We start from the raw sequence: 18,603 nt of genomic DNA, 5'->3' as shown, positions 1-18,603 counted from the left end.
AAGGCTTGGCAGGAGGGGTGCAACTCCATGGCCTTCCCTGGCCTGGCCGGGTGGGCAACATGGCAGGGTGAATGCCACTGCTGCTGCACCCCAGCCCTGATCACCCCTCAGAGCCCAGACACTATCTCTTCCTCCTACATGGCCCTGGAAAGCAGCAGGACGGGGCCAGAGGGGAGACAGGCAGCTCCTGCTGCTGCGGAGTCACCCTGCCTGGGTCCAAGGGCCGGCAGCCTTGGGCCGTGCCGGCAGCCATGGCGGAGCAGTGGTTGTCACAGCAACCATAGGGGCTGCCATTGTAGACGCCCACCATGGGGACAGTGGGGTTCCCAACTGGGGCAGGAGGGATGGGGATTTATTTAAATAAACCAAAGCAAACCAAACCCCTTAAGCTATTTTTTTTCTTTCCTCTCTTCCTAACACATAAGGACAGCCGTGTCCTGCCAGCGGGCTGGCTGTGAAGGGCTGAGTACCACCTAGCTGGTTTTGTCTTAAAGCACAGTGATAAAGTTACCAGTAAATGAAACCCGCAGACATGTGGGTTTTACATTCTTCCCCAGTGGGGTTGGGGTTTTTGTTTCTTTTTTTCTTTTATTTTCTCCCTCACAAGTGCTGTCTGGATGGTAGGGGGAGGAAAGGCGAGGGAGACACATCTCCCTCTCCCACAGGCCCATGGGGGCAGAGATGCTGCCGAATCTCTCGTGCTGTGTGGAGACCATTCGGGACAAGCCACATCAAATCGGTGGTGCTGCGGTTTGAGAGCAACAGGATGGCGACAAGAGGTGGCTGGATGCTGCTGGGAGGGAGCAAGGCCAGTGCCACTGCTGGCTGCCAAACCCACCATGAATGCCTCTGCCAGGGAACAGTGAGGGAGGAGCAGGGGACAGCCCTCGAGGGGCTGCCATGGGGCTGCTCTTCTTCCTGTGGACATGGGGTGGGTTTTGCTTCACAAATCCTGGGTCCTTTTCTGCACTGGCGCCAGCCTTTCCGCTGTGAATGCGCTCACTGCACCTCACTTGCTGGGTCAAAGCTTGCCTTGCTCCATCCTTTCTAAGGAGCTTCCTATGCTCAGGCTGATTGTCCATGGAAACATGTTGCTTGTTTCTCCTCTTCTGCTAAGCTGTCCTCTGCACACAGGGTGTCTCCAGAAGGAAATGTGTAGCAGTGAACCTTTTACCGCTTGCTGTCCCGGCTAAATATTGGAGACTCCCCTCCGCTGTGCATGGTGTAGAAAAGGGATGATTGCACCAGATGGGGTTTTTTGAGATAAAGTTTAAAATCCACAAGGGAGAGTAGTCCATTGCAACTTCCCTGACACACTGGAGTTCAGCCCCAGGGCTTGCTTGGAGGGTAGAAGAGCAGCGTCTAAGCTTGTCTCATCTGTTGTCCATGGAAGAGGGGATCAGGGTGGTGGTGGGTGATGGTTTTTTAATCTCCTGGATGATGAATAGAGACCAAGACCTGTGTTGTTTCACAGCCTCCTCCCCACCTGTCCAGTCCCCACCACAGCACCTGCTGCTGCTCTAAGTGCTGCGGTATGTTTTGATGATATCTTTGATGGCCCGTCTGCAAATGGGGCAGCAAGCGTTGGCCATCTTCTTGAGCTTCAGCCCACACGAATAGCAGAGACACATGTGTCCACAAGAGTAAATGACCGTGTCTACCATGTTCTCGTAGCAGATGGTGCATTCATCTCCCCAGGGCCCTGAGACGGACGGGGAGATGGGTGACTCAGGCAAGCTGATGGGAGAGTTGGGAGCTGTGCCTGAAACACAAAGAACAGGATCAGTCATGCTGCTTAAAAGGCTTCTTGACATCCCAGGGTAATTTCTGCCCTGAAGCCCACTACAGAGGGAGGAACCATGCCCTAGCAGAAATGGATGCTCCAGGATCAGGGGTCTTTCCTGTGACCTGCTGTCCCACTCACTGAGCCCTGGTTCACATGCCAAGGCTCAGGGCAGCAGAAAGGCAGCATCTGCTGGGATCTGCTGCCCACGTAGAGCAAACCAAGAGGCAGCTGTTCCCACACAGCAGGGACAAAGAGCAGTTTCACGTTTTCAAACCGCTGTCTAAACATTAACAAAGGAGAAAAATCAGGAGGGGCGGATCAAGCCATCTGCTTTGAAAAGGGAGAGGCCAGGTGGTACACGGTGGCAGCAGCTCCCAAGACAAGCAATGCTTCATCTCTAGGGCTGATCCAGGGGTGTGGGACCACAATGCCTGGCTACAAATCACCCTGTGTGGATCCTTCAGGACAGGGGTGGCGTGGTACCTGCATGGACAGCATCTAGCTCATAGTGGGTACATCGCTTCGAGAGCTATGAGGGGCTGCAGTAATTATGCTCGCAGCACACCCGTAATGAGGCCTCCCCAATGAAGCCAGATGAGGTAGCAAGATAATGAGAAAAATTCTATTTTTTTCCCCCAAAACCCATTAAAAATCTGAATGTTTGCTGTCACCAGTTATTAGACTTGACACTGATAGGTACCTTCAGCGAAAAACACTCTAGGTTTGGACAACAATGAGAAGGACTTGGTAAGTTATATATCCCACCATCAATGCCCTGGGATCATGCAGGTTCCTGGGGTTTTAAAAATGCTGCAGAACAGCCTATCATTTTCTACTGCATGTACATATATCTAAATCTCACTGGAATTCATTGACATATTAGAAATACCAATACTGCCTTTTTCTGAAGAGGGTACTGTAGGTGTGTGGAGAGGGAAAGGGGGGCAGTAGGCATACCTATAACTCCAGTCTAAGCTAGCATGCAACACGTCACTGCCACACAGCTCTCCAGAAGGAGCTGTGCGTCACAGGGCCATGCACATAACAGAAACCCTGCTGCCTCCCTTGGGACCTTTCATGATGAAAAGAGTTGGAGAAATACTGCTGTCTAGGCATCCAGGCGGCTTCCACATAAAACAGACTGAAAATAGACTTTGCAGAGGCTCTCCCTTCCTCCCCAAGGGAGCTGACAGGAGACTCTGTTGATCATTGTGGTTTTAGAGTCCTTCTGGGAGACACGCCTGAGACCGTGAAGGGAGGCAGTGCGGGAGCGGTCAGAGGGAGGCAAAGGAAAGGCAGAAGGGGGATCCCACCGCACTTACCACTGATAGAGCTGCAGAGGGGGCCAGAGCCACATGTAGACAATATAGGGTCAGAGACACCGCTGCAGAGGACAGTGGGGGAATTGGGTGTCGATGTGGGTGAGCTTGGTGTAGACAGCCCCAGCCGCTCGGCTAATATGGTGGAACCTGCACCATGAGAAAAGAAACCCACAGTTATTTTTAAAAATTGGGGCTGACGAGGCACTGGGGATATGTGGCAGGGTGTGCAGCTCTCAGTGCTTGTCAGGATTTGTGTCTCATCAGCACGAAATCTAGGGAAGAGATAAAGGAAAAAAAAACATCATACGCCTTTTTAAATGCTAGCAGCTGGCCCTGAAGAGACATTGAGCTCCCACAGCCCCTGAAATTTGCTGGAGCTCCTTTAGCCTTCATAACCCTTTGTTTCTGCCCTTAAATATGTCTCAAGTCATTAAGTGCAGTTACTTTCCTTATGGTTATCCTCATGCTCATATGCACCCTCCTTTTTAAATGCTAGCAGCTGGCCCTGAAGAGACATTGAGCTCCCACAGCCCCTGAAATTTGCTGGAGCTCCTTTAGCCTTCATAACCCTTTGTTTCTGCCCTTAAATATGTCTCAAGTCATTAAGTGCAGTTACTTTCCTTATGGTTTCATGCTCATATGCACCCTCAGCACTATATCCAGGGATGGGCTTGTAGCCAGTAGAGGACACAGCCTGCAGTAGGGTGGGCTGGACTCCAGCACAAGAACGTATCACCTTGTCAAAGCACTCTACACTAACCCAGCACAAAATGCATCATCCCAGGCCCTGACAAATTCATGCAAAGTCACTCAGGGACTTCCCAGACACAAACACAAGGGTTTGGCAATCAGGAAAACTTAGCTCTGCTCACTGCTCTGCCACTTTTGTAGGGTGGCCTCTGTCAGAGGCGGGGATAGCAGGTGAGGACAGAAATCCGGGTAGAAACCTCTTCAGGCCAGCCAAGAGACAAGTCATCAAAATGCATTTGGCTCTGGGATGAACAGGGCAGACACCTCTCCCCGCCCAAACAGGAACAATTTCTCCACTCCCCGCATGTCTGGATGTGATGGCTCAAGAGTGCAGAGCCCCTTCAAGTCCCTTCTAGGTGTCCCCAGCTCCACTACCTCTGCTCTCGCTGCCCACCATCACCTCTGTGTTAGTGTGGTCTGCCAGAAAAGCCAGCTCTGCCCCACAGCCTGCTTGGCACCCTCACTCCGTCTCAGCCTCTTTCTTCTGTTGTTATAATAACAAGTATCTTAAAGTCCCTTCCAGAAGGGAAAAAAATGGGAATGCTTAAAACTCTAGCTGCTGCAAAGGTTTTGTAGGGGAATTTCATTGTTAACGATGCAGCTTGATCTTCAGTAAGACAGTGGTGAAGCAGCGGCATACACATGCATGAATCAAGGTATGGTTTCTTGGTGGTAAGAACTGGTTTTAAAGTTAAAGTTTCTAGTTCCCCAGCTAGGAAGACAAGCAGGGTAACTCCAAATCAGAACTAAAATGCTAAGACTTCTTCATGTTACCATATAAGGAGCCGAGAGACACAGAGGATTTGGATCCGCAGTGTCCTCGATGAGTCGGAGGCTACTCTCCAGAGAAAAAGCAGCAGTAGGAGGCCAGGAAAACCCCATGCACCAGAAAGGTCCTTCAGTTCCTATTTGCAGGGAGGCTACCGAGCCAAGGAGGACCAAACCTGGGAAGCAGGGACGCAAAGCGCCAACTGTGGATTGTGCCAAAAAAGCAAAAGCACAGCAGCAGCCACTGCCAGATTCTCCTGCCCTTTTTAGCAGAACAAGACTGAGCAGTTTAAGTGTAGCACAGGGACTGAGGGGGGGGTCATGTTTGGGTCGAAATCTGTTCTGAGGACTGCGTACAGGAGAATAAGTAATTCACGTCAGCCTTCAGTCCCTCGGTTTTACCCCTCTTCAAATGAGGAGCGCTTTGCTCACAGGCAAAATCTGAAGCTGAATTAGCCTGTATAAAGGGCTTTGGGGCTCTCTCACTTGAGATGCTGTAGAGAGGCACCTCCTTTATCACACAGATGGGCTCTGAGACTGGAGTTTAGCTCAGTAAATATGCAAAGAGAATGATGCAGCCTCTAATGACAGCCACTAGCAATGGCCCTTCCCCTCCAATCTGACAGATGACCAGAGCAGAAAATTTGCCCTGAGGGTAACACACACTGTAAACAGGCCCAGCAGGGGCACAGATTTCAGCTCGTTCACTGCACACAAAACAAATATGAACACTGAGCAGCTGAACAAGTTTTTGAAGCCTTCCCTCTCTTCCCTGCAGCCTGGAGACATTTCTTCCATTCGGCTGACACACAGCACACTGCATTTCTAACACCAACCTGGTCATTTCATTAAATGCAAAATAAAGATTATTAAGAGCATTTTGCCCGGCTAATAGGAGAATTTGGAGGTGCCCCAAGTGTCACAGAGTATGAACTGATGAAGCATGCTGGCAGCAGTGCAAACAGCTTTTCCACAGTGCAAGGAGAACTCATCAGTGCAGAAACCACAATCTTCTCTGGTTGTGGCCAGTCTAAGTCCCAAAATGGCCTTACCCAAGACCCAAGGGCCAGCATACACCTTCCCAATTCTTTTTCCTAACACAAGCTGCAGCTCTTGACTTTTCTCCAGCATAAGTATAGAGCTTTGTTTAAGACAAACTGAGTTCCCTAGCAGAGAAGACACACTTCTCCCTTGGTGACAGAATAATCAACATAAGACATGTTACTCATGCTGTTAATATATTGCTGGATGGTGTGCAGATACCATGACAAGGAGCATGGAATGAGATCATGAGCAGGGGGGGAATGAGTGTGGCCAGCTTGGCTTAACTAAAACCAGATACATGTGCTCAAGGCCAAACATGCTCATTGTGTGCATAGAGCTCCCACCAAGAGCTAGCTTTCAAACCATGATTTAAAAACATTAAATAATTCTAAATAAATCAATTTAAATAATTATTTAGAAACATTCTTCCCCTCTGTAAAGCCCACAGATAAATTGCCTCTGCTGCTAACTTGTATCATGCTTGATCTCAAACACACTGGAATCACCTTTAAATGGATTGTGAATCAATTCCATTTGCTGTTTTATCTTTGCAAAGTCCAATTATTAGCAAAATCCAATGCAGATTGACTCTTACGCTGTACTTCTGTCATCACTCTGGGAGAGGTGCAAATAAACAAACCTCTATGTCCACCCACAAAAGGAAAGAGGGTATCATACTTTCAGCAGAAGAGAGTATTACCATGGAATGTACAGACATCATGATGCCAGGAAAGGCTGCTTGTATGCTAAAGTTTTGTAATTCAGAATAGTCTTGCCAAACTGGAAATAGGATCAGAAATAAATGGGATGGTATTCAATACGATCAAATGCAAAATGCAACATTTAAACAGAGATAATCAGCTACCCAAATACAGGACAGGGAATTAGTCTGTTCAATTACAAATACAAATGTTTATAGAACATCCTAACTGTAACCAAAATACAGCAGCTGTGGCCCTCAGAGATGCTTTTGGCTTTCTGTATCTACTGTGGTGAACAGGGTGGTTTCCCAGAACATCGCAATCCACTCTCAGGGGATATCTCCTGAGGCTGTCCCAACTTTTAAGCAGACATTTTTTTGCTCATCTCTCTTAATGGCAGCTGTCTGGGAGAGCTGTGCCGCGGAAGGACTTACGTTGGTAAGGCGGCCAGATGCAATGTCAATACTCCCTAAAAATACAGAAAATTTTCAATTAACTGTCCCCCTTAATTCATCTGTAAAAATACTATTTCTACATTTCTTTCTCATAGCAAAGTGATTATGTTGACCTGCTTATTACTGCATAGGCCCCAGAGAAAGAATCGGAAAACAACCACAACAACAAAACCAAGTGGGAAGAGCAATGTGCTGTCTGTATTTTCCTTCTGAGCATGCTTAGGGGCATTTGTCATGATGCAAGTAAATCCCCAGGGCATCTCTGTGGCCTAGAGCAAGGAGAAGCTGCCACAAATCTGTTCTGTAGCTATTCCCAACCCATTGCTAGCAAGCAGTATAGTAAGACTCCCAGGCTCAAACTACAGCTGAGGTGGAGAGAAGAGTAAAGTAATGCCAAAGAGCGAGTTGCTTCCTTATTACTGTTGACTTTGGATCACTGAAGGTTGGGAAACTACCACTTTAAGGTGTTCACAACACATTTCTTAATCTGCTATCTATTCCTGAGACAGGTGATAGAGTGGCAGGGCCATTCCTGGGACTCAAATAATGACAACAGGCTGAACTCCATCAGATTATGAAAAACATCCATCAGCCAATGAAAGGTACCCAGTAACTTCTTGGGATTTGACCAGGGCATTCCTCATACTGTCCCAGTGTGGGGAGGAGTGTTCATGTTCAAGACTACCCATTTTACTAACTCTCTGTCTCCCTCTCTTATCCCTTTCCCCCTCAAAATTAAATTCAACATTATATAGTTCCATTGCACTTTTTCAGATCTTAACCCAAAAGGCCTGCAAGCACAATGTTTCCATCAGAGCGCTGGGACTGTGCTTGTGGAAGGCTTGCAGAAACCAGGTTCCACAGGCTGAAAATGTCTGCTGCTTTGAAGTGTAAACGTGGTATTGCATAGCCTGGAGACTTTGCTTTTAAGGAAGAAAAGAAACAAATGAACAACACCCAGTGTTTGCTGGCTGCAAACAGGAATGCATATCATGACTTCTGCCCCAGAATGCTTTCTGGCAATACCAAACACCATCTCAGGTGGTTCACTCACCCCCTACTATTTGCATTACCTGTCTAGGCTCTTAATGACTATTTCACAAGCGTTATAAAAATAATGTATAACTACTCGGTCTGCACTCCAGAGCTATCCTTTTTTTTTTTTCCCCACTTTGAACACATCCAGCTTAAACTTTGTTTTTCCTGGCTTACAGGATGCTGTCAGTAAATGACCACTACTGTCCGACTCACAGCTCACATAGTTGGATCATCTTCACCTTTTTAATGGGCTTTCCTTACCCACACCCCTCTTAAGGACTATACCAGGATCTTAACTAAACATTGTACCTAAAAGACAAAATATGGGAGCCTCCTGCCATAGTTTCTAAGGAAGATAAAGTCTTATGCAACATACTGACTTACCCGTATGGTGAGTACCATGTGGAGCACATTGACAGTCCCTTCTCTTTTTGTAACACATTTGCTGCATAAATAGGACAGCTAATAAAGATCAGGTAATTACCAATAGTAATCACAGATTTTCAATGTTGTTCCGTCCATCCGCAGGTCCCAGAGCTTCCAGCACACAGTGGAAAAGATTAGAACAGCTGCTGAAATCTCGCTACAGCCTTCAACTGGCATATTTAAGGGTGCTCAAGAGAGCTGTGCACTTCTCATGCATTTTAGTCCAGTGAGCACTGGGCACCTGACAGTCATAGTCATTTAGATGCCTTTCAAAACTCTCAATTTAATTTCCCTTTGTTAGGAGCCAGATTTTTAAGCCTGTCAGCTAAAATAATTCCCCTATCTCAAAAACTGCTCAATATCCATTCTCACATTTAACACGCTCAATGTATCAGGGCCATTGATTTTGTTATCTAAATAGGATCAAGGCTCTTTCAAAAATCTGGCACAATTGTGGGTACTGAGCTCATGTGAACATCTGCCTGTGGAGGTCCGTTCCATAACACGTGGGCTCCTGCAGTGCGAGTAAGCCGTGATGTTACCGAGACTGGATACTAGAGCAACTTAACCCTGTAAAGAGTCGTATCTTTGCTTAACCTTTACTGCAGATCTTTGGCTTTATAGTGACCACTAGTATGTGAACACCCTTGATAAATAACCGTGGGCAAGACTGGTAGGACTGGGACCTCAATTTTGGTCCTTACCGTTATTTTACTGGAAAATCTCCTACATACATCTTTTTTTTTTTTCTGCTCATGAATGCAGCTTGTGTAGAACTTTCCCACTTTATTTTTTCCTCTATTCATCCTCCCATTTCAGAAAAAGGTAGAGAGATAGTTTTAACTATTAGAGAATGCAGACTGGTGGAATTATTACACAGCTATTTCACATATTACAAGAGCAAAAGCCCATATTGAAGATGCAGTGGGGCACCTGGACCAGTACACTAAATGTGTATTCTCTTGACCTTGCAATCTAGTGGCAAGACACAGTGTACTGAGATCTCCTGGGTGCTTTCCTCTGTCTTCTCCCAGGAAGAAAGATGAAGTTTCTTTCTTTGGATGTTCCCCAGGCAGATGTCAGACTAACACCTCTCCCTTCAGACTGATACTAGAAACCTTGGTGTTACATCAGTGGCACATCCAGTGAAAGGTGGGTTTTACCAAGACAAGCTTTGCAAGAGCTAAACCCTTCCACATTTTATTTCAGTAACTGGTTTTCACTAATGCAAATGTTCCATCAGTTGTAGAGAGAGCTGCAAATACCAAACACAATTTCAGCAAGACAGTCTCAATACTAAAATGACACCCCCTACCCACAGCATGTTCTCTGCTCCAAAGAGCAGCCATATACATATCACATTTTCTTGCCTCCAGCCAAGGCTGCAGGAGAGCTATTCTGTCCCCCAGGGCCACTTGGGTCTGGTCCAACAGGGACTTTTGAATCCATCATGCTAAAACAAAGGAACAAAGCACCTGTTGCTGCCTGGGCACACGGTAGTTAAAGATCAACAATAACGTTAGGGAAGGATGTAAGCATATCCATCATTTCTGAATGCTATAAAATACATGTATTTACACAGTCATTTGTTATGTTCCCACGGTGATGGGAACAATACTGCATTGACCAGAAACCAGAGCTTCCTTCCCCTTGGGCTCAATGTTTTTTGGCCAACCATGCTTTCAGAGCCCAGCCTCTATGCTGCAACTCATCTCTGCCTCTCAGGTGACCGACACCAGTTGATGATCCATAGAGTTTTTTGCATGCAAGTATTTCCTGGGGGATATTAAAACTGTTCCAAACAGAACAATATTACATTTTGTTCTTTACAAGCCCATGAAAATGCAAAGGATTTTGCATTATGCTACAGAAATGTCCAGAAATAGGTCAGAAAGCAGCCTGGCAGATTTTGCACACAAAACCGTAAGGCCTGTGTTTGCATATGGGTGTCAGACAACCACTGTTCAGGGAAGTAAAAGTTAGATCCAAACCACATGGAGAACAACAGTTCAGACTTTCATGTGGATCAGAAAAGGTGTGTACTTATGGCTTCACTGGAGCATTGCTGTCTGCTGTGTCCAGAAGGGCAGCAGGGCACCAGCACATCTATTACCCTCCTGCAGTCATATGCACACTCCAGTTAAGCAGGAGAAATACGAAAGCTCCGGACACCGCAGAAGTTTTTGATCCAGCAACTCTTACAGCCCAAGCCCAATGTGCTGTCCGAAAGCAAAGAGCACACAGCAAACTTACAAGGTATCTTTCCTGACCTGACAGGTGAAGTTCAGCAGCTACTCGGCACTTCATCCTGCAAAATCCTGAGGGCATGGACACCATGCAATGAACATCTAGCTGAACTGAAGTGAAAGAGACTCTAATGGGGCTCCATCTCTCAACCTGAGAAATACTAGACCACCAAAGCATCCAGACAGATACTTAGATCAATAAGAGGTAAAAAAAGAAGCCTGGATTGAGTAGCTGAACCGCATGAAAAATGAGAGTTGGAGCTTTCATCTTGTTTAAGAAAAACAAACCAAAAAGCCCTCTAAAAGATCACAGATATTAATTACCCTGACCAACAATGCTTCTGTTCATAACAGCACCTTTTTCAGCTCCATCTCAAAAAGACCATTTGGCTCAGAGTATCTGGGAGACCAGAGCAGAAGTGGTTCTGTGAGCAAAAGGAAAACTGCTGCCTAATCCAGCACCTCCAAGCTCTGTGCTTCTCCAGGAGGGACATGTATAAATAGGGTGGCAAATGCATACAGCAAACAAACACTTTCACTTTTCTTGGCCAGCACTGCTCTGAATTTCTGTGGGACACTCTGCTGGACGAAAAGGCATCTGACAAAGAAGGAAAAGAAAGAGTTTGGTCGGCTATGTCACTCTCACAGTAGCCAGAATGACTAACTCATGCCAGTGTTAGTTCAAAGAATAGTCAGATTTTTATCTGTCCTGACAAGACAAGCTGCAATTCAGACAGGCTGGTAAACAATCCCATATCCTGTATATTCATTGTAGGCAGGCAAAGGCGTTATGAGATAAGGGAGATCTATACATCAATTACTATGAACATCTCACTGCAGCCAGGGATAGTTTATTATCCTAGTGATGATAATAATTTCTGCTCTTGTGAAGGAGAGTGTGCAGAGGACATTTGCAAGCCCTGTGGCTTTCGCTTAGAGGAGGTCCACTTGCTTTACGCAGCCTTTACCCAGTATCAGATATTGGCTGATACCTCAGTACACAGGCTAATGCTCACTGATTTACCCGTGGCAAGTGTGGCTAATTATGTGTCACGTGTAATGAGATCTTTAGCTGGATGGTACAAAGGTGCCACAAGCAGGTATTAACTCTGACATTGCTGACACTGACCACAAGAGACAAGCATTTGACTGCATCCCATTCTCCATGACTGTGCAGTTTTCCAAGGCGCGAGTTGTTAAGCAATCTGTCATCTCCTAACAGCTTCCCTTTGTGCTAATTCTCCTTTAAAGCAATGAATATAAAACAGGATGTGAATGGAGAGCCCTGTGCAGTGCTAGAATCAAGCCCAGAAGTTACGGACACTGTAATGCTCTTGTGCACCTCTTACAACTTAGTATCAGTAATGTGTACGTCACTTGCAATGAAAGATAAAACCATGCATGATAGGAGGGTTTATGAAGAGGTGTCAATTAATACAAGTAGATTTCTTTCCAAGAGGCATTAAGTATTAACTCCCTTCCTCCCTAGTCTCTAACTCCATAAAGTACCACATACCCTGCAGTGCATAGGAACTCCAGGCAGTTAAGTGCCACACAACACAGGCCTGTTAGATCCCAATCAGCTTAATGAGTTAATTTTCCATACAAGTGGGAAATGTTTCCAAAATAAAAAAAAAAACCATGGACGATGAAACTCTGGGGCACTTCTAATTGAACGCTTGTTAAAGGAAGCAATTCATTATGTGCATTTCTGTGCAACGTTATGCATTTATCAGGTTTCTCTAGTGCTGTATTTAACTCCGCAATTTCCACATCACTGGAATGAACCAAGGTGGAGAAGGATCAAGTTCCCAAATGGGTAACCTACTGGCCACATCTGAGATCCGAGATGAAGGTGTGTGATTTATTACTGCAAAGAACTAGCCAGCTTCTCTCAAACAGGAGAAGCTTATAAATTTAGAGCTGGAGAACCAAACACCCGGATTCTCCCTGCCTGTGTGAGAGACTTTTCTACAAACTGTACCTGCTGTCTGCACCATGGGCAGTGTGTATAACAACTGTACACACCAACGATCATTTAAATATTTTGCATGCTCGCTGCAGTTAATTGTATGTGCAAAGTAAGTATATAACTGCACCCAGAGGGGATAACTTTTTTGGAAGAGATAGGTGCTCTGCCATTGGATGCTGGCGTCCTGGAACAGTCAGGGAGCAACTGGCCAGCTCTTCCTTCCTCGCCTCCCCAGTTTTGAGCCCACTGACCAATTTCAAGAAAGTCTGAAAGAAGGATGGAATTGATTTCTAAATAACTTGCAATGGGCAGCTAAGCAGGAGCCCCAACTCAATGCTCATGGTAAAGGAGGCAGGAGAGCTTAGCCCACACACATTTATCCAGCATGGATGTGAATACAGACTTAACTCACGCCAAATGCTGGCTCTTGGGTTGTTTTTTTCAGGCCTAATGCTGGCTCTTGGCCAGCATTAGGAGACATCCAGAGAGCTGCAATATGGTGCAGCTGTTCTGGTGGGGCTGGAGTTACTGAAGTGCATGGATAGAAAGGACACAGATAAGTTGGCAACTCAGCTTCATTAGTATGACTGTTGATGGAACATGTTATTTCATTGCTCAAAAGAAAACTTCAATATTACTGGTATGGATGAAATTCACAAGGGAAACCACACAAAAAAAAAAAAAAAAAAAAATAAAGGAGATGAAGGAAGATGTTTTACATGCTGGTGATTCACTCTGAGACAAAAGAAAATAAAAGAATATCCCCAACCAGTTGGATCCCCGAATACTAAATATATAAACTTATTGCTGTGATAGCTCCTCCAGACATGAGTCATACATTTTACAGCCTTATGGGGTTGATCAATTTAACTTCATAAATGAATTACACCACCAAAACCAGACCAATGTATCCAGACTGGCTCATTTCAACCTTTCAGAGCTATCGATAAAACTCTGTGTAAGCTGAAATGCTTACCAGCGAAAGCTGAAAGCAGTAAATCAAATTTAATAGGCTGGTTTTGTCGACTGCACAGGAATGATGCCTGAAAAAAAACCAACCCACGCCTGAACTAATGGAATTCCTAAAGGATATGCAAAGACTGTTTAATTTCTACATGCCTAATGTCCCGGGTTTCTGTTTGGTTGTCCTATGCACATAACCCACAGAATTTCTGAATTAAGACCAGCACTTTACACATAAAATATTTAGAAAGGCTTCCAATCCTGACAAAAAGATCTATTGCCTCCCTCAATAGCCGGTTCCTGTAGTTAATTACCCTCACTTATGTTTAATTTAAATTTGTGTCCCTTCATTTTCCCACAGCTTGATATTTTTTATGCTATTATCTGCTACATTAAAGTGCCCTCCTCTTTCATTTATTTTCCCTCCATGTGGTCAAGTTGCCTTTTAACCTTTTCTTTGCAACAAATTGACATCCTTCTACCTCCCACTACAGATGACTTTGGCCTCCATAGACTATAGAGGTGCTTGGGTTTCATTTATTTTCCTTTTGCTGGGGTGATATAAAGAAAAATAGTGTTTCCAACCTCATCTTTATTTTCTGCTTTTTTATTTCTCCTACAGCAAATATATTGCCAATATATGATGCCAGATTGACAAGATGGAAACAGAAGTCAGAATTCTTTCCTGTCAAACCAACCCCACACTGCCCTCCTCTCTTACAGAGTTCTGTAAGACCATCAGCCTAGGTAGAGATGGTCTCCCCTGATACTTAGATAGGAAATAAATGTTGTATCCTCAACACTGTGGAGTAACTGTGGTCAGCAAATGTCAGCTTCTGTGGTAAAGCCACAAGCCAGGAGAGATCGGAGCTTGGTCCCGCTCTGGGTCAGGACCAAATAACTAATCTCAAGGCGTGAAATGTAGTATCCAGTGATCAATACTCTGAGCCATCTTGTTTTCTGAGTCAAAAATAAACCTTCTCTAGATGCAAGAGTGGCATTGCTGCTCTCCACCTTCTCCATCCTCCAAACAAAACAGAAAAGCTGGAGAGGAAGCAAAACCAGCAACTTTCATTTCATTTTATAGTCGGCTGTAGTGCTGATGTTCCCTTAACACTGTATAACATTGCTTTGATTAATCTAATAACGGTATACTCCCAGAAATAGAATGACATCTGCTATTTAAGATAGGTTTGGTCAATTATGCCTCTTGCAGTACTTGTGTCTCATTTCTTTCAAGGATATGGAACTTCACTTTTTCCAGAAAAACTAGAAAAAGATGACTATAAAAACGTCTTCTCCTGTGAAAGCTCAAACTACAAAAGATAGATCACACAAAATTACTCTTGTTTGCATTCTGAAGATGGAGCTTGTCATTAGAAAGATGAACACTTTCTATTCTTCTTACATTTTCTAATATTATAATGACAGATATTATGGCAAGCACCATAATCTGTTCAACTGTAGTGCAAACAGTGCACATCACCTCCCTAATAACATTGCAAAAGCTAGAGATGGGAGTTCATTATTTTCTTTGCCTTCTGTCAGAATATTGCTGATCCATATAATTACTGCAGTTGCAGAGATGTGCAGCGTTGGGACAGCGTCAGTGCTCTTCTCTGGGCAGCTGCACTGTACTGATACTGTACTGATACTGGGACTGTACTGCTCCCAGCATTGTTATACTGGAAACATAGGTCTGAAAAGCTCTATTTGTATTTTAACACCTGTTAAAGATTGTAGGCAAGCTCCAATTTCATAGCTTTTAACTGGGAGATAGCAGCTTGCTGCCCAAGCCGACGTGGATGAAGCTGTACGCTCAGCAGGGTCCTACCCTTTCCTTGGGAGAGGCAAGATCAGCAAGTCCGGTTCTTTTCACTTACATCTCACTTAAGAACAATAGCCCATTTTCAGCTTCTACTCCAGTGACCGAGGCCAGAAAAGTCTGTTATGTGGTCACAAATACAGATAGTGAGTTTTCCAACTCAGCAGATTTCATTTCATGGATCCAAACAGATTTATCTAAAACATGCCCTGGGAGTGTACTGGTTTGGGCTGAACTTGTGAGCAGGTAGGGAGGACATACACAGGGACTAGGAAATTATTTGCTTAGCGGGAGGTTTGCCCAGGGTGCAGAAGGCCTGCGTTCAAGTCCATGTTCTGTTGAATTCTGTATGAGGACATAATTCTATCCCTCTGGTGAGACACATCCTCTCTGCCCTGTTTCAGGACCTACTGCAAACAGACTATTCTCTTTGTGCAAAAACTGCCAGAATTAGTGATCTCATATGAAAGGAAGCACTGGACGATGACTTAGTTTTACCAGCAGCTCAATGACCTGAGGATGTTTTCCTTCTAACGTATACAGGAGCATTTAATCTCTTACTTTACTGGGGTCTGTCTGACTTCACCTACCATTATCACAATGACATGTTGGTGGAGAGCAGAGCTAGCCATAGATTACATAGAGTATGCACAACAAATGTAATCATCAGGCTGAATTATCAGAGATTGAGTCTTGGGCTCCTGGAAATAAACTGCAGTATTACATTTGTCATCTGTGAGCCTTTAACAGCCACAAAACACTCACAGCATAGGCCTATAGTCAACTTTAAGCAAATTATATAGGGCACTTTGGACTGTGATTAAGGTGAACTGGACCCTGCAGAGACGTGTGTGTTCACCAAAATTTATCTTCAAAGACTGTCTATAAATCCTAAAAAAGGAGGTGTTTGTTGGCTTTTGGTTGTGTTTTTTTTTTCCTGTTGGGTAAGAGGGGCACTTCAATAGAATCATAGAAACATTTAAGTTGGAAAAGGCCTTTAAGGTCATCGAGTCCAACCATAGACCTAACACTGCCAAGTCCACCACTAAACCATGTCCCTAAGCACCTCATCTACTCGTCTTTTAAATACCTCCAGGGATGGCGACTCAACCACTTCCCTGGGCAGCCTCTTCCAATGCTTGACAACCCTTTTGGCGAAGACATTTTTCCTAATATCCAATGTAAACCTCCCCTGGCACAACTTGAGGCCATTTCCTCTTGTCCTATCACTAGTTACTTGGGAGAAGAGACCGACACCCACCTCACTACAACCTCCTTTCAGGTAGTTGTAGAGAGTGATGAGGTCTCCCCTCAGCCTCCTTTTCTCCAGGCTAAACAACCCCAGTTCCCTCAGACGCTCCTCATAAGACTTGTTCTCCAGACCCCTCACCAGCCTCGTTGCCCTTCTCTGGACACGCTCCAGCACCTCAACGTCTTTCTTGTAGTGAGGGGCCCAAAACTGAACACAGTGTTCGAGGTGCGGCCTCACCAGGGCCGAGTACAGGGGCATGATCACTTCCCTACTCCTGCTGGCCACACTATTTCTGATACAGGTCAGGATGCCATTGGCCTTCTTGGCCGCCTGGGCACACCCTCAGGTCCTTTTCCTCCAGGCAGCTTTCCAAACACTCTTCCCCAAGCCTGTAGCACTGCATGGGGTTGTTGTGACACAAGTGCAGGACCTAGCACTTAGCCTTGTTGAACCTCATACAATTGGCCTCACACACACAAAAAGATCAGTTTGATCCTGAGCAAATGCTATTTCAAGGCTTTTCCCTCCACATCTTCAAAACATGAATTTCAGCATTTAAATGAAGTACTTCAGTTAACAGAGCTTAAAAACAGAGCAAAAATATCAAGAGAAAGAGGCCAGCTTTTCAGAGGTCCATCAACCTGTATGAGCTACACTGTCTTAAATAAGTCTGGAGGACAAGGAAACCCCTCTCCCGTTGAGCTGGTCAGTACCATGCTCTGTGCACTACCAGGATCATGAGGCACAGAGCTTCCTCTCTGCTTGCTAGCCTGCCTCTCACATACGAGCCTGGGGAAAGCAAAGGGACTGCTCTTCTTGGGAATCGGTCATGCCAGATAGCTAACACACAGAAAAGGGAATCAGATCTCATTTTTCCTGCTGGCTATGCCCTACATTAGCCCAGCCCAAAGCACCTCTCCTCCTCCTTCCTTGCTTCTAGGTCAGTGGTGACTCATCTGTATTTTAATGCAGGTCTCTGAAGCTTAATTCATTACCTGAAAAGAGCTTTGAGACCATCAAGTGAAGGATGCTAGAGAAGTGCAAAGAGGTAATTCCTGTAACTCATATCCATGTGCTACATATGTGCCTTTGTATATTTTTTTTTTTTCCTTTTATAAAAACAAAATTTGTACCTGATCCTAGAGCAGAGAGGGAGCCATTCATTCCCTCCACCCTCCACCCATGATGCATCCCACCTTGCTGTTTTGTGTGTGAGGTTTGAAAAAGGGGGTCTGACATACCCAACAATCGAATTTGCGTGACCGCGCCGTGTAAAACGAAGAACATCCAGAGGGGCTGGGAACAGTCCACGCAGACCTGCATGCCAGTGCCGGCACCATTGTGACTCAAGTGCAGCTCACCATCCGAATTCACCATAAATCCCAGGATGTCTCCACTCTGGAGGGGCACCACGACTCGGCAGATGGCCCAGAACTCCTTTCGGTCGACCAAGGACTCGGGGTTATAGGGGAGGTCGCTCGGGCGCAAGGTGCTGGGGTCGCAGGACGTCACCCCGTAGGACAGCGTCCCCGTGCGCACAGCATTGGACTTGTTGATTTTGACAAAAATGGTTTCGTTGATCCGAAGGGGTCTGTTGGTGAAAACCAAAGTCCTCTCCTCCCGGGCGTGCTCCAGACGGGCCACAGTTTGGTCATCGAGGATTTTGACGTGGGGTCCCCGGAGGTGGTGAAAGCGGAGGTCACTCTCCAGCTGGGAGGGGAGGAGGTGGGAGTGCTGGGAGTTGAGGGAGTTCTGTGGGATGGGACACGTGGTGGCCATCACGTGGAAGGTCTCCTCCTGCAGGTTGAGGTCGCACAGGCTGACTGAGAGGCGCGTGTCCTCCGTCTCCCGCCGCAGCGAGGGCCGGCGGATGGCGGTGAAGGAGCGGGGCCGCAGGCAGTCGGGAGGAATGATTTCACTGTCTGCAGGGAGAGAGAAAACAAAAAAGGGGTCACTTCAGAGAAAATGAAAACGTCCAGGAGTTTGCAAATCGCTATTGGTTTGATTGATATGATTAAAAGGGAAGATCAGAGACCTGCTGCCATTGATAAATTT

At 45.7% G+C, this 18,603-nt stretch overlaps 1 protein-coding gene across 1 annotated transcript in view; it reads right to left on the bottom strand.

Moving 5' to 3' along the window:
- Positions 1–1,262: 1,262 nt before the first annotated feature.
- NEURL1 (neuralized E3 ubiquitin protein ligase 1) overlaps positions 1,263–18,603 on the bottom strand; it is a 68,058-nt gene continuing 50,717 nt past the window's right edge. Inside the window, exons 3-5 of the mRNA XM_019471688.1 lie at positions 17,790–18,470; positions 3,109–3,255; positions 1,263–1,762 (exon numbers count right to left, since the gene is read on the bottom strand). Coding sequence (XP_019327233.1) covers positions 1,521–1,762; positions 3,109–3,255; positions 17,790–18,470 — 1,070 coding nt within the window. The 3' untranslated portion in view covers positions 1,263–1,520. The remainder of the gene's footprint in view (positions 1,763–3,108; positions 3,256–17,789; positions 18,471–18,603) is intronic.

The sequence above is a fragment of the Aptenodytes forsteri genome, unplaced genomic scaffold (assembly GCF_000699145.1).
Source record: "Aptenodytes forsteri isolate BGI_AS27 unplaced genomic scaffold, ASM69914v1 Scaffold15, whole genome shotgun sequence".
NCBI lineage: Eukaryota > Metazoa > Chordata > Aves > Sphenisciformes > Spheniscidae > Aptenodytes > Aptenodytes forsteri.
The sequence above is the reverse complement of the archived record's forward strand: the minus strand, read 5'-3'. Positions and strand labels throughout refer to the sequence as shown.